This window comes from Mirounga leonina, unplaced genomic scaffold, assembly GCF_011800145.1.
Source record: "Mirounga leonina isolate KUSES-001 unplaced genomic scaffold, KU_Mleo_1.0 Mir_170, whole genome shotgun sequence".
Taxonomy (NCBI): Eukaryota; Metazoa; Chordata; class Mammalia; order Carnivora; family Phocidae; genus Mirounga; species Mirounga leonina.
In genome coordinates, this window is record NW_023270433.1 from 35561035 (window position 1) to 35577750 (window position 16716).

The 16716-nt window shown below is 39.5% G+C and overlaps 1 protein-coding gene across 1 annotated transcript in view; it reads right to left on the reverse strand.

The window, feature by feature from the left end:
* LOC118017981 (phospholipid-transporting ATPase FetA-like) overlaps positions 1–16716 on the reverse strand; it is a 118723-nt gene that overhangs the window by 94228 nt on the left and 7779 nt on the right. The window contains exon 2 of the mRNA XM_035016383.1: positions 16432–16475. Coding sequence (XP_034872274.1) covers positions 16432–16459 — 28 coding nt within the window. The 5' untranslated portion in view covers positions 16460–16475. The remainder of the gene's footprint in view (positions 1–16431; positions 16476–16716) is intronic.

The following is a 16716-nucleotide window of genomic DNA, read 5'->3' on the forward strand; positions in this document are numbered from 1 at the left end:
AGAGTTCGCTATTATATCCAATGCACAAATCCCTAGTTACTCCAGAAATCAGGTTCTCCCATCCCAATTCATATCACATGAATCTCGGCAAAGCTAACAAAAGTTTGTTTTTTTAAAGCAACAGAAGCACATACATAATTAAAAAGCAAGTTTACCCCAAAATGCTTTCAAGCACAGTCCCAAACCCACCAGCACTCCACATTCTCCCTTTCTTCTCAGTTACAGTCCCCACTTCATGTCCTTATTTCAACCACAACTACTTTCTGACAGGAAAACACAGATCTTCTTTAAAATTCTGGGAGGGGTGGGAGTATGTTGAAACATCTACTTGTCTATGAGGTCATTTAGACGACAAAATTTCCTTCCATTTTCAACTTTTTTTTTTAAGATTTTTTTTTTTATTTTTTTATTTATTCATGAGAGACAGAGAGAGAGACAGAGGCAGAGGGAGAAGCAGGCTCCCTGCGGAGCAGGGAGCCCGATGCGGGACTCGATCCCAGGACCCTGGGATCATGACCTGAGCCGAAGGCAGACGCTTAACCGACTGAGCCACCCAGGCGTCCCGCATTTTCTACTTCTAACAGCATCTTGGCTTTTGGGAAATTGCCACACTCCTTTTTTGTGGACTTTTTTTTTTTCTTTCTCCTCTAGATAGGGAAAGTGAAGTGAGTCTCAGTACCCCAATTTTCAACCTGCTTCTTCCAAGGGTGATTCATAGACTTCGAATAACCTTTCAATTAACTTGGATTTAGTTTCAGGAGGTTTAAAACAAAAAAGCTAAAGATTAATATAAACTTCAAATACAAAATGGGTGGAAAGGAACACACAAACTACTACAGTTTCTTAGCTACTGCTTCTATTTTCAAACTCGGAGTCTTCCTCAGGAGTTATCTGCTTCATCTAGAAGGCAGATTTTATAAAGCAGTTGTGTGTTACAAAAACCCTTCTTGTCTGCCTAGAGCTTTAAATTGGGTCTGACCAAATAATCTTCTGGTGTTTGTAATTTTGCAGTCTCACAAAGTAAGCTCCTTATTAAGTAGTAAAATATGTTTTTGGGTAGTTTATTTTCTTTTTCTTTTAGTCTATAAAAGTTAAGTCAACATTTACTTAGTCTTAACTGTTTTGCATGTATAGGTAGTTAACAAATGTCTGTTGAATGAAATCTTAGAAAGCAAATGTTACATTCCTTTTTAAACAAATAAAATTTGAGTCAAGGGCCAGAAAGAACACTGACTGATGGGGAGTTTGGAAACCTCTGTTCTATTCTCAGCTGGATTCCTAAATTATTTGTACCTAAAGCAAATGACTTTTACCTTCAGTTTTCTAGCTTTTCTTACCTATAATAATAATCACTTCCCTTCCTCACTGAAAAAAAAAGGAAAAATACAGCAGGGTTTTCAAATGGTGTTATGTAAAGCAGGCAGGTTTCTCAGGGCCTGAAATATAGTTCAGGGTAGAGAGGAGCAAGGAGGAGGTAGAGAGCAGCACTTCCTTTCTCTCAACTTGAATAACTCCACTTTTATCTGGTATGTTCCTATATTTTAAGTTTAAAAAAGTAGTTTCTCCTGCTAAAAAGAAGGTTGGAAAGTCATCTGGATGCTTCTGGGATAAGTGTTTGAGTAAGTTAAAATGTACAATTGTAGATGGAACTCAACCTCCAGCTAGGCCAAGCACAGTTGAAGGTCCCTACATAGCCTTTCTTGATGTCCCTAAGCCTGGCATCTATATGGCTTTGGCACCAATTCCCAACAAAAGCTGGAGCTACTAAATTTGAAGACATTTCACCTCCTTACCTCTGTCTTTTCTATCCCGTGGCCCCCATATAGTTCATTAAGATACTTGGTCTTTTCATTCCTTGTTCTCATGATAATTCATTTCCCTCATTTTTCTTCCCCTACCTCTTTGATTGCTTTGCAATGTGATGTAGCAGTTAGGCTGACCTAAAGTTAAACGCTGGAGCCAACACTTATTAAAGTGTAACCTTGGGGTAATGAGATAATCACTCTGAACTTCAGTCTTTCGTCTCTCACATGAAGATAATTGCTTCACCTTGGTTGCAAAGATTATATAAAGTATATCAAGCATTTTCTACAGTGCCTTGCACATGGGCTATTCCCCAAAGCATTGTTCTCCCTGTTGTCTGTGTGTGTTTTCCTTGAATTATGATATCAAATCCTCTCATTGCATCTCTGCCCCTGGCTCCTAAAACCATCTTTAATCCCAAATGTTGGACATTTCCTCTTACCTGCTCACTAGCATCTCAAGATAATCATGTTCCAAAATGATATTTCTTACCTTCTCTGATTTTTAACATATCTGTTTCTCTGTCTTACTATTCTTTTTTTTTTTTTTTTAAGATTTTATTTATTTATTTGACAGAGAGAAACACAGCAAGAGAGGGAACACAAGCAGGGGGAGTGGGAGAGGGAGAAGCAGGCTTCCCGCTGAGCAGGGAGCCTGATGTGGGACTCGATCCCAGGACCCTGGGATCAGGACCTGAGCCGAAGGCGGACGCTAAATGACTGAACAATCCAGGCGCCCCTCTGTCTTACTATTCTAACTTGTTCATGAAATCCAAGAATCATCTTCAGTTCCCCCTCTGATTACCTGCCAGGTCCTATATATTCTATCTGAAGATCTCTTGAAGTTATTACTTCCTTTCTAATCCCACGACTATCATCTCAGATTCCTTTTACTTTCCTTCTGGATTCAATATCCTGCTTCTGACTTTTACACACTAACCACTGCTGCCCTAAAGCAGAACACTGATCATGTCTTCTTCCTGACAGGTCAAAACCCGCAGTGGCTCCCCAAGGATTACTGAATGAAGTCCAGATATCAACCACACATTCAAGATGCTCCCATTTGAACCCTAACTATTCTTTCACCTTTCTTTCCCACTATTTATCTTTATTCAAACTGGCCTATGTACAATTCCCTAAAAATGGCCCAGACTTTCCTGCATCTATGCCACCACTCACGCTGTCCCTTCCAAGGGTAAAGCCCTTGCTCTGTATCAGTCAAAATCCTTCAAAGGCTATCTTAACAAAGGCAAGCTCAAATTCCATGAATCCAATGTAGTTTCTCCCTTTCTCTGATCCAGAAATAATTCCCCCACCTCTCCAAACTGCTATATTACTTCATCGGTATTATTCTCCTAATCATTTGTTCTTCCTTATGTTATAATTATTTTTTAAATTTTATCTCCTCTATCAGATTGGCTAGTGTGAGCATGTCTAATTAATTTCTGTGTCTTCTAAAGCCCTTGCACAGAGCCTGGCTTCTAAGTAGGGAATTGGGAAAAAAAAAAAAAAAAAGAACGAAGATAAGCAGTAGGTAAAATTATTAAGAATATTAGCCCTTCTGAAAAATACAAGTTATAAGATGTCCCTTCATCAAGACAAGTGCTATAAAGAATACAAACACTTTGTCAGGTGATGTTTAAAATCAGCTCTGGGATCTGTACACCTCTTAGTTAAAATCAATCCAAAGACACATTAGCTTAGCTTAATTACCTTAGCTGCCCTACTTTATTAGATACAAATGTGGCAGCCATGAAGTGGGGAGGGTCTGTGACTCACAGAATCCAAAATCATAAGTTGTGAGGAATTTTCTGGGCCCCATATGTCAGTTCTCTGCTAGTGATCTGTGCTCTACTACTCTACTTCACAGCAGAAGGCAGAATATTCCTAATGCTACCAGGTCAACAAGCTGTGGGAGTTAAAGTCACTCCAGTATTAATTAGGCTCTCTGCTATGTCTCCAGGAAATGCTGGCTTTGAGACTAAACTGGGAACATCCCTGGATCACAGTGCCAAATGGAGTTGTCAAATGGTTTTCTCATATCATAAGGGGTTTTATTGGGTCTAAGGAGAGTCACTGAACGACCAGGGTGAACTAAATTAAACTAAGCCCAAGTAAAAATAATTACTTTCAGAATTGCCCTCCACTCCCACCAGGAAGGTCTGTGCTGGGGGCCACCCTGGATCTTGGATAACCTCCCAGAGTTGCTCTGATCCTGGAAATTACAGAATTTCACAACTAGAACGGGACTGGGAGATCCTTAATCCATCCTCCATCCAGAGCAGTCATTCCCTGTGTTTAGCAACCCTGGCTGCCTCACGTAAATACTTCAAGTACAGAAGAAATCACTCTCAAGATGGTCTCTACATTTTCAGACAGCTCTATTTATAAATTCCTTTATTCATTAAATTTCTCCTGAGTCCTGTAAGCCCTGGAGGCAAGCAAGAGCCAAAAGAAAAGCCTGCGTAAGTTCCATCCTTATCTCTTCCCAGCTGGTGAGTACTGAGATAAACCCCAAGTTCTTGAGTGTGCTACTTAATATAGTACCATCCTTACCTTCCAGCGTAGGGTAACTGTGGTAACTGCACTGGGTATTCAGGGGCCTGAGGCCTAAAATCTGGCTGATCCACTTACTTACTGAATGAGCAGCAGCCAATAAAATGAATTAGAAGCACTTTACTTGTTTCTCAGCATAGATCTAGGACATCTCAGCTTTGCTGCTTAAATGGGCTTATCCACTCCACTCCAAGCTTATCCAACCTCAAACCGTGTTAGGGATTTCAATTCTCCAATTTATCTTTCAGAGATTTCCAATACCATTACTGACATTCAGGGTACATATTTTCATTCTAGTCCAACAATTCCAAATCACACAGTAGCCTGGTCAGTTGGGCCCACCCAGATAAATGCCACCTAAAGCAACAGTAACAGTTCTGACAAAAGATTGAGCAGGTGGGCAACTCCACCTAACAGAGAATCCTGACAATCCCTGAATTTCAATAACTACTGATGGGTCATGCTTAGTGGCCAGTTTCATAGTTGATCTCAAGAAGCTGTGTTATGTTTGATAGGGAAGCTATAGGACCAAAAAAAGGTATATATAGAATTTGGGGACCAGATTTTAAACATACCTACTATACCCTTGAAAGGCAGTTAACAAGTATCAACATTAATAAACGTTTAACCCATCTATGGAAATATTCCTGAAGTAATCTGCTTAAAAGATGATAGGGGCACCGGGGTGGTTCAGTTGGTTGGATGTGTGACTCTTGATTTTTGTTCAGGTCATGATGTCAGGGCTGGTTGTGCTCTGCACTGAGTGTGGAGTACCGAGCCTGCTTCGGATTCTCTCTCTCCCTCTTCCTCTGCCCCGCCCCCATAAATAAATAAATAAATAAGCAAGCTGGTAAGATTAAAGTACAGCCTAAATACATTTCAGCATGGAACTTAGGGTTCTTCTCTAGAAAGGAAGCCATGGAGTTAAAATAGAGCTAATCTAAGAGAAGCTCTACTCTTTTAAAACTAACATGTTGGTCACGAGAGAGCGAAGGAATGACAGTTTTTAGAAGAGAAAATACTGAAACATTTATCACTGTTTCAGCCATTGCCTAGGGAAAGTTTTCTCTCACTATAACGCCTATCAGAGTTATTTGGAAAGAAACATCATTGGACATTTATCTAATATCATGATTAAAACAGAAAAGAATATCAGAGTACCATATCTTAATGTAAATACCACATAAAAACATCCCGTTCTCTTTGCTGTGATTCTGGGATCTCTAATTTGCTCTCCTGAGTAGAGCTGGCCATGAGAAGATAATGCCCTAGATGTTATTAGATTTTCCATGTTAAACTGCAACTTAGCTGTCTTGTTGATAAATTTTTCTTGCCAGAAAGAAAGGAGTGAATTGATCTCCTGAGACTGGATCCCTCCTAAGACAAGCTGTACATTGAATTTCTGAATTTGTAAAGCTTGGATTGGTAATGACCACATCAAGATACAGATTTAAGAGGTCCAACCTTAGCAGTCTGTTGTCTCAGTCTTGCTCCCTTGCCTCTTTACAATATTTTGTCAAACTCAATGACTAGAGATTCATGAGGCCTAAGATTTCAGTCAAACCTGTTTGGACTACTCTGAGTTTTATCTGTACATGAGAAGGTTGGACAAGAAAATTTCCACTGCCCCTCCTTTCCTATCTTAGGACTACTCCATGACTCTAGAAATTATAGAAATAACAAGATTTTGGTAAGGTGCCCAGTCACAAAATAAATTTACAATGAAATAGCCTTTCTAGATACTTATAATAATCAGAAAAAATAATGGAAAAACTATCACTTAAATAGCAACAAAATTTAAAATATCTATGAATAAAGCTAACAATAAATGTATGGGTCTAGGGGCGCCTGGGTGGCTCAGTCGTTAAGTGTTTGCCTTCGGCTCAGGTCATGATCCCAGGGTCCTGGAATCGAGCCCCACATCAGGCTCCCTGCCTGGCGGGAAGCCTTCTTCTCCCTCTCCCACTCCCCCTGCTTGTGTTCCCTCTCTTGCTGTGTCTCTCTCTGTCAAATAAATAAAATCTTAAAAAAAAAAAAAATGTATGGGTCTATATGAAAAGATACAAAATTTTACTGAGGGCCACAGAAGAAGACCTGAATTAATAGAGAAATTGAGTCTCCTGGATAAGGAGACTCAATATTGCAAAAAATACAAATTACCCCCCAGATTAATCTATAAATCTAAAGCAATCACAGTCATTATCCAATAATTAAAAATGTATCTGTAAAGAGACCATTCATTCACTACCTCTTCGAAATAGGATTTCCTAGAGGAGGTGGAAATTCATGAGTCCTTTGAATAAAGGGAAACATCTGTATACTTTTTGAGGTCAAAACCCATAACTTACATTGTTTAATACATCATCAAGCCTAGCATATATATGTGGTACTGCAGACCTGGCATTCTCAGATTCAATATTTGTATAACTTTCATGAGCAACCTTGAAAGCTCACAAGACCTTGAAAATCCCCATAGAGTGATTTTACTGAAGCATAAATCTCAGTTGGATGCTCTGTGTGGTGTGCAGTACTCATTAAGGTAGTGGGTGAACCTAGCCAACTGCTTAGGATTTTCATCTCAAAGATTTTTTTTTTTTTGTCTACTTGCTATCATTTATGTAGTAATTTTAAGAGCCAGAGGTTACCTACATTTTCAGTTACATTTTATTTAAACTATTTTTATTCAATCATATTGTATTCTATGGGAGGAATTATATATATATATATATTTTAATAAATGACAAGATTCTGCTAGAATCTTGAAATCTCTCTCTTTCTCTTTTTTTTAAGATTTTATTTATTTATTTATTTATTTAAAGATTTTATTTATTTATTTGACAGAGAGAGAGGGAACACAAGCAGGGGGAGTGGGAGAGGGAGAAGCAGGCTCCCCGCAGAGCAGGGAACCCGATGCGAGGCTGGATCCCAGGACCCTGGGATCATGACCTGAGCCGAAGGCAGTCGCTCAACCAACTGAGCCACCCAGGCGCCCTAAGATTTTATTTATTTATTTGACAGAGAGAGAGAGAGACAGCGAGAGAGGGAACACAAGCAGGGGAGTGGGAGAGGAAGAAGCAGGCTTCCCAGTAAGCAGGGAGTCTGATGTGGGGACTTAATCCCAGGACCCTGGGATCATGACCCGAGCCGAAGGCAGACGCTTAACAACTGAGCCACCCAGGCGCCCTATGAGGAATTATATATTAAAATGATATTTCATAAACTTGTGATACCTGACAATCTCCTTAATGGACACACATGCACACACACATGGTACTTTGTGGGTCATATGGCTCTGAGGAAACAGCAAGAGTGTGACAAGTTCAAAGTGGGGAAAAAAGTAACTAGGGATAAATGTTCAGATTGGAAGAGATGAAAGGAGATGCAGAAGCTTGTTGAAGTTTAAATGAAATGAATAAAGTTATAAGAGAGGTTCTTAAATTCATTTAACAGATCAAGTATTATACTAAGAGCTAGGGAATATAGAAAAGATTCAGACAATATCCCTATCGCTGCCGTGAAGAAATTCACTGTCCAGTAGGGGAGACATATGAGTAAACAATTGCTCTATAGTGTAGTGGATAGTATGATAGAGGTAAGGACAGGATGTCATGGAAGTGCAAAAGAGGAATATCTAAACCAAATTGTGGGGGTCAGTTAAAGTTTCTTGGAGCAGATCTGGTGCTGAGTCTTAAAGCATTAATATAAGTTAGCATAATGAATATGGGAGACAGAATTTTCCAGGCAGGGCTGAGGAACAAGATATGAAAGGTAATGGAATGGAGGACATTGCAGAATACCATTAAATACTTTAAAAGTTAACGTAATGAAACTTATGTTTTGGGCGCCTGGGTGGCTCAGTTGGTTGGGCGACTGCCTTCAGCTCATGTCATGATCCTGGAGTCCCGGGATCGAGTCCGGCATCGGGCTCCCTGCTCAGCGAGGAGCCTGCTTCTCCCTCTGACCCTCCCCCCTCTCATGTACTCTCTCTCATTCTTGCTCTCTCAAATAAATAAATAAATCTTTAAAAAAAAAAAAAAAGAAACTTATGTTTTAAAGATATATCAGTGTGCAGTGTATTCTGACTGATGGCCAGAAAATGAGTTGAGATGCTATTATTTTAATCCAGAGGAAAAATAATAAGTAGGTGAATTAAGGCAATGGCAATGGGGAGGATGTGAAGGGGTTACATTTGACAATTATATGAGGTAAAATTCAACAAAGTGGAATTTATCTTGTTGAATTCACTGAAGTCCAGGATCTGGACTTCAATTTTTAGGCTCAGAAACTTGGTTTTGGCTCTTTACTAAGATAAAACCTACAATTCAAACTAACATTAAAAAGGGGTCAGAGGCTGATGTAAAACCAGAATGGCAAATGATTCTTTTCAATGAAATAGATTAACTGTCATAGTGATGATAATATTTGCTTTGGCATGAAGTTCATTTTCTCCTTGTAGAAAGATACACATAAGAAACAAGTCATAATCGGAAAGAAAGTTGCTTGATTAACTTGGAATTTGAGGTAGGGAAATTAAATTGCATGTTTCAAAGGTTTAATAGCATCAGGCCACAGATGGGAGATAGGAATGTTCAAGCTGGTTGGCTACATTCTCTCCCTTGGACAGTAAGGCACAACCTGAGTATGCCTCTCGCTGACCTGTTTCTATGTTGCCACTGCTAACCAACAGTGCTTCAGTGAATGTTCTTTAGATAAATATCTTTAATCAAGTCTTAATTTGTCCAGTTTTCCTTTTTAAGATGATTTTTGATAACTTTGCCTTGATATATGTTAATGTTAAAATTTAATTCTCAGTCATAAGTCTAACTTCCCTTATTTCCAAGTTCTTAGAGATGGTGGTGGAGTAACAACTGACCTCTTAGTCACTATTTACTTCCTACAAACTCCAGGTGAAAGATGAAAGACAATGAGATAGAGAAATGGGTAGGATCCAAACAAAATGTGGTTTACAAAGAGAAGGCCCTTAAAGGTGCCTGGCTGGCTCAATAGATAACAACATGCAACTCTTGATCTCAGGGTTGTGAGTTAAGCCCCACGTAGGCTGTAGAGATTACTTAAAACAAAACAAAACAAAATCCCAAAACAACAACAACAACAACAATTAAAGAAAAGGTTCTTAAGGGCAATTAACCATACCATAGGCTGAATACACAAAATTCATCATTTAATCAAATCCTGACATTTTACCACTAAGCCATCTGAAGAGATTGTCTTTGGTACAGTCATTTGGCCAGAATCCTTGTCAGAATATACTTTATTTATATTAATACATCTATCATTTATTTAATACCCACAATGTCCCAGTCCCAGAAACTATGGGGAAAGTGGAAATTACCAACACACAATCCCTATCCTTAAAGAGCTCACTATTTAGAAGGGAAGACAGACACATAAAAAAGTAATTACACAACAGCGGGATAATAGAAGTAGCTTCAATTGGAGCACAGAGAAAACAGTAATCACTTCTGTTTGGGGAAAGGCAGGATGGGGACAGTAAAGTTATGTCACGAAAGACATAATGCCTGTGTGCTAACTTGTTATCCCAAAGTTAAACTTGGCAACTGGCTTATTGGAAAGATCTAACTGAATGGATACCTCCAACATAGCAGAAGGATTTAAAACACAACTTCTAACACTGGTCATAAAACACCTCAAATTGTTCTAGCTTTTTCTAAAATAATGAAGAGATCCTAAAAATTAAATCTATTAAAGTTCACTTTTTAGTTTATTAAAAACAATAGAAACAATAGCAGTCTTACAGTCATTTTAAGGAGTTTGATAAAGGGTACTGTAATAGCAAAATCATAGTTATGGGATATCACAGCTGCAAAAATGATGGGAATCCCTGACACCTTATTTTCTTCATTTTCTAATTTAATCTTTAGTCTATTAAATGTTCACTTAGTACCTACTATGTGCATTTTGCAATATACAATCATGTTGTACATCTTAAACTTACACAATATATGTCAATTATATCCCCTCAAAGCTGGGGACAAAAAAAAAAAAAACCAACCAAAAAACCTTACCATGTACATGTTACAGTGAGATACGAAAATGAAGACTGTGAATAGGGAAAGGAATTAGCTCTAATGGTACAAATAAATATAATGCAAATGGTAATTGCCTTAAGGGAACCTGGAGGAAGGGATAGTAAACAAACTACCAAAATGGTTTGGAGGGAAGATAGTTATTCTAGTCAGAGAAATCAAGAAAAGTTTAATGGGGAAAATGATATTTGATCTGTGTTTTACAACAGCAGTGAAAGTCTTGGTGAAGAATAGATCCAAATATTTTTTCCCGATAATCAAATAACCTTTTTAAACAAAGATAGGTGTGTAAAGGAAAAACTTCAGCTTTCCTTCCTAGGTAGGGAAAACCCAGTCTTCCCTACTGTCTCTCCTTTGAGTCTCCTTTACTACTCATAGAGAACACTTCACTTCTGACACTTTTGGTCACCAAATGTATGAGACAGCGGGGGGGTGGGGGGGTGTCCTTACAATAAGCAAGTCTCTGACAACACCAGCTGGGTATCCTATAATTTAAGTCAGTTCTGACACTATCTACCCAGAGATAGCGTCAGATCTCAAGGTAAAGGTACAGCCTTATGAGAATCCCCCACTCCCCAATTTCAGATATTAATTGTAAGCTCAAGCTATTACCTGTGCTTCTGATCAACCAGCTGTAGATCAGAGGTTCCAATGACCCTCTTCTCAAGTTCAATTAATTTTCTAGAGCAGCTCACTCAGGGAAATATTTATCAATTTATTAAAGGTTATGATAGAGGATACAGATGAATAGCCAGATGAAGAGATACATAGGGCGAGGTCTGAGAGGGTGAGAGTGCAGGAGCATCCGCTGCAGTGGAGTTGGGTTGCAAAACCAACTCCACATGCGAATGTATTTGAGAGCCTGAAAGCTCTCTGAACCCCGCACGGAATTTTATGGAGGCTTCCTCACATAGGCATGATCAATTATTAACTCCGTTTCCAGCCCCTCTCCACTCTCTGGAGGATGGGGGAGTGGTGTGGAGCTGAAATTCATGTAGGCCTTACAGAAAAGACGAGACTGAGCAAAAACTTGAAGTGGACAAGGGAGTTAGCCAAAGGCTTATCTGGAGGAAGAGTGTTGGCAATTAGAAGGAATAATGAGAACAAAGACTGTTTAAGGAAAAGCAGGAAAGCCAGAGTAGCTGCAGCAGTGAGGTAAGGAGCAGAGTGGTAGGAGAGATCAGGCAAGGTGGGGGCAGAACATTCACAATCTAAACAGCCACTGCGAGGACCTCGACTTTTTTTTTAACTGAAGTATAATTAACATACAGTGTTGTATTAGTTTCAGGTATACAATATAATGATTCAACAATTCTATACATTACTCAGTGTTCATTACAAAGTATACTCTTGATTCCCTTAATCTGTTTCACCCATCACCCCACCCACCTCCCCTCTGGCAGCCACCAGTTTGTTCTCTGTATTTAAGAGTCCTGGGGGTTTTGTTGTTGTTGTTGTTTGGTAAGGACCTTGGCTTTTACTCTGAGTGAAAATGGGAGCCACTGTATATCATTGAGGAACATGCCCTGTTTTGCCATTTATTCAGGCCATCTTTTTGTCCATCAGTAGTCTTAAAGTTTTCTTCATATAGGTTTTTGTGCATTTCTTTTTATGCTTAGTCTTAGATATTTTAAGGTTTTGTTTCTAATATGAATGGAAGGGAGGAGGGAAGAGGTAAGGAAAGAATCTCAAGCAGACACCTCAACCTGCTCGAACCCACAACCCTGAGGATCGTGACCTGAGCCAAAACTAAGAGTCTGACACTCAACTGACTGAGCCACCCAGGTGCCCCTGCTCTATTCTCTTAACACCTCCCTCCCCGTACACTGGTGCCTTAAAAAGTTCTTAAAGTACTATAGTCTCAGGGTGTCTTTCCAAGTTTTTTGTCCCAAACCTGCTCCATTGCATCCATTAGGACGGCTACTATTAAAAAAATAATAACTATTGTCAAAGATGTGGAGAAATTAGAACTCTTGTGCACTATTGCTGGGAATGTAAAATGGTGTGGCTGTTATGAAAAACAGTATGGTGAGTCCTCAAAAAATTAAAAATAGAATTACCATACAATCTAGAAATTTCACCTCTAGGGACACACCCAAAAGAATCGAAAGCAGGGACTTGAAGAGATATTTGTACACTCATGTTCATGGCAGCACTATTCATAATAGACAAGGAACAGAAGCAACCCAAATGTCCAACATATGAATGGACAAAATGTGGTATATATACATACACTGTAATATTCAATCTTAAAAAGGATATTATGACACATGCTACAACACAGATGAACACTGAGAACATTATGTTGAGTGAAATAAGCCAGTCACAGAAAAAACATACTATGAGATTCCACTTACATGAGGCACCTGTACTAGTCAAATTCATAGAGACAAAAAGAAAAACGGTAATTGCCAAGAACCAGGGGTTGGAGGAATGGGAGTTAATGCTTAAGGGGTACAGAGTTTCAGTTTAATAAGACAAAAAGAGTTCTGAGATGAATGGTGGTAATGGTTGCCCAGCGGTGTGAATGGACTTAATGCCACTGAGCTGTACACTTAAAAATGGTTAAGATGGGGGTGCCTGGGTGGTTCATTCGTTAGGCATCTGCCTTTGGCTCAGGTCATGATCCCAGGGTCCTGGGATCGAGCCCTGCATCGGGCTCCCTGATCCGTGGGAAGCATGCTTCTCCCTCTCCCACTCCCCCTGCTTGTGTTCCCTCTCTTGCTAGGTCTCTCTCTGTCAAAAAATAAATTAAAAATCTTTAAAAAAAAATGGTTAAGATGGTAATATTATAGGGGTGCCTGGGTGGCTCAGTTGATTGAGCGTCTGCCTTTGGCTCAGGTCATGATCCTGGGCTCTCTGCTCAGCGGGGAGCCTGCTTCTCACTCTCCCTCTGCCTGCCACTTCCCCTACTTGTACGCTCTCTCTGTCAAATAAATAAAATCTTTTTTTTTAAAGATTTTATTTATTTATTTGAGATAGAGTGAGAGAGAGTGCACGAGAGGGGGTAGGGTCAGAGGGAGAAGCAGACTCCCTGCTGAGCAGGGACCCTGATGCGGGACCCAATCCGGGGACTCCAGGATCATGACCTGAGCCGAAGGCAGTCGCTTAACCAACCGAGCCACCCAGGCGCCCGGCCAATCTCACTTCTAAAGAAAGATCTGAGAAATAAAGCACACAATCGTAGAATACAGACTATCTGTACTCCAGGTATAACTATGAACTTAATGCTGTTTAATATAAATTAAGAAATCACATTTATGCAGGATTGCTTGAATGATATACTGTTTAGCCACTGCCTGGAAAGGGTTTGTTTGCTTGTTTTTGTTTTCTTTTTTTTAAGTTTCTTTTTTTAGTAATCTCTACACCCAACTCACGACCCCAAGATCAAGAGTCATACGCTCTACTGACTGAGCCAGCCAGGCATCTGCTTTTGTTTTCTAAGCCAAGGCTCAAAAGAGGAGCTTCAGAAACTTTGTGAACCTCCTGAAATTGTCTGTAAAAACCTGTATGATTTTATATATATTCTAAAACTTGTTATTCCTTTGATGGAAACAGATCATCAAAGCCTTACCTCAACTGAAATGTTCTGCCCCAAGCCCAGAAGGGGTTTCACTGAACAATGCTTTGACACTATATCAACAACTTACATTGAAGGACATTAAAAAGAAACAGTCTCAGCTCTAAACATCTGTTTAGGGAACTACCATAAAAACAAAGAGAACAAGACAAAGATGGGCACAGGATCTGCCTGGATATCTCAAGATCTCAACCAGATAATATGTCTGTAAGTGCAGAAATATGCTGATGCTATCATGAGACAAGAAGAGATTAGGAACAAGGCCAAGGAGAATGAAATTCCCTATGTAAGAACTGAGTCAAATGTAATGGCAGCAGTAAAGGTTCTTCCTTCATAAGCACAAGCATAGGATTTGGAGAGCTACCAATGCAGATAACAATGGCAATTTTCAGATAAATGTATGTAAGATTTTACATATGCATTGAGTATACCTAAGTTAAAGAAAGGTTCAAACTACAAAAGATGTCATGTGAGATTTTTAACAATTCTCCCTTCCCAATTTCAGGGTAATTCTTTTTTTTTTTTTTTTAAAGATTTTATTTATTTATTTGAGAGAGAGAGAATGAGAGAAAGTACATGAGAGGGGGGAGGGTCAGAGGGAGAAGCAGACTCCCCACTGAGCAGGGAGCCCGCTGAGCAGGGAGCCCGATGTGGGACTCGATCCCGGGACTCCAGGATCATGACCCGAGCCGAAGGCAGTCGCTCAACCAACTGAGCCACCCAGGTGCCCCAGGATAATTCTCTTTTATGTAACTTGCACATTCCTTGATTTAGCTAAAATCCATCCACCCATTCTTCAAAGCTCAGCTTTAATATATATATATATAGGGGCGCCTGGGTGGCTCAGTCGGTTAGACGTCTGCCTTCGGCTCAGGTCATGATCCCAGGGTTCTGGGATCGAGCCCCGCATCAGGCTCCCTGCTCAGCGGGGAGTCTGCTTCTCCCTCTCCCTCTGCCTGCCTTTCTGCCTACTTGTGCTCGCTCTCTCTGTGTCAAATAAATAAATAAAATCTTTAAAATATATATATATATATTTTTTTTAAGGCTCCACACCCAGTGAGGGGCTCGAACTCACGACCCAGTAATTAAGAGTCTCATACTTTACTGACTGAGCCAGCTAGGTACCCTGTCAGCTTCTAAAATTATGACAACAAATGTAGTTCAAATAGAATTGCTTTTGTTTCACTAAACCGAAAACCACCCTCTCTCTTCCTCAAACACACACACTCATAGCTCTTTTACTATTTTAAAAATTTTTCAAAAGCATATCCACAAAGAACTATGACAAAAAGTTTTCCTTTTGTTGGAGGGAACCCTCTCAAATAGTCAACAGTCATTTGGTTGGAATTATGTGGAGAGTTTAGTTCCAGACATTGGTGGCAAGTCTAAGCTTTCTCCAAAATAGCCACAACAGAAACTGACTGATATTAATGAGGCAAACTGTGATACTAAGGATGCAAATTGTATGGTCTGGGATTGGAGAAATGAGTTATTAATTTAGATCTCTATAGAAAGGGAAACAAATTCAACAATACCCTTTTGATCATCTTAAGCTCACATGGAAAAAGGATGTCGAGGGTTCAAATCATGGTTCATCTTACTATAATATCAATAATTACAATTACATCAATGAGCCCAGTGAAAGTTTCTGTTGGACTACTCCTATTTCCCTTTGAACGTACACAGATGAGAAACATTCACTCACCTTTACTTTTTGCTAAAGATACACCATGGTTATCACAGCAGACCTTTGGCTTTCTGTTTAAACACCTTCAAAACTAAATCACTTATCTGTCTGCCTCAAGGCTTTAGGTAGAACATTCCTCTCACTGCCCTCTAAACAAACAGTCAGGGGTGCCTGGGTGGCTCAGTCGTTAAGCGCCCCAGGGTGCTGGGATCGAGCCCTACATTGGGCTCCCTGCTCAGCGGGGAGCCTGCTTCTCCCTCTCCTACTCCTCCTGCTTGTGTTCCCTTTCTAGGCTGTCTTTCTCTCTGTGTCAAATAAATAAATAAAATCTTTAAAAAATTTAATTTAATTTTTAAAAAATTTAAAAATTAAAAAAAACCCACTTAAACATTACTCTCTGTGTGAATTAATGTGAACTAGTATCATCAGTGGCTATAGCCAAAGAATTTCTACAATAGCCTCAAGTTCAATTTTGTAATTTTTTTTCCTCCCACCTTTGCAGCAAAAATAGTCTCAAAGCCAGATCAGAGGGAAGTCAAGTCTGTGTCCTCCCCTAAGAAGTTTCTTAGAGATCCAAAATTGTAAGAAGCTTCTTGGTGGGATTTAGTTCATCCTTTAATGAGTGCTCTGAGAGCATAGCAACCAATTTCCTGGCTTTGTGGGTAGAACATGGTACAGGAGAGTAGTAAGTAAGATGTTGAACTTGAGAACCTCAGCAGATATAAGATGAACACTTACCTGAAATAAAACGTTTTATGTATTTCATTTCAGAGAAACACCACCTAAGGATAAAACAAAAACTGATTATCAGTCCAGACTCTGCTGACATAATACTTACTATTTATCAAAATTTACTGTGTGCTGGAAACTTTACTGTGTGCTTTACAAAGATCATCTTGTTTAATTTTCATGAAAACCTGGGCCTAGAAAGAGGGTTTTATTCTTTCCTACAGATGAAAAACCTGGGCCTAAGATTAAGTGACTTGCTCAGAGTCATACAGAGAGCAGTTGAGTCACAGTGGT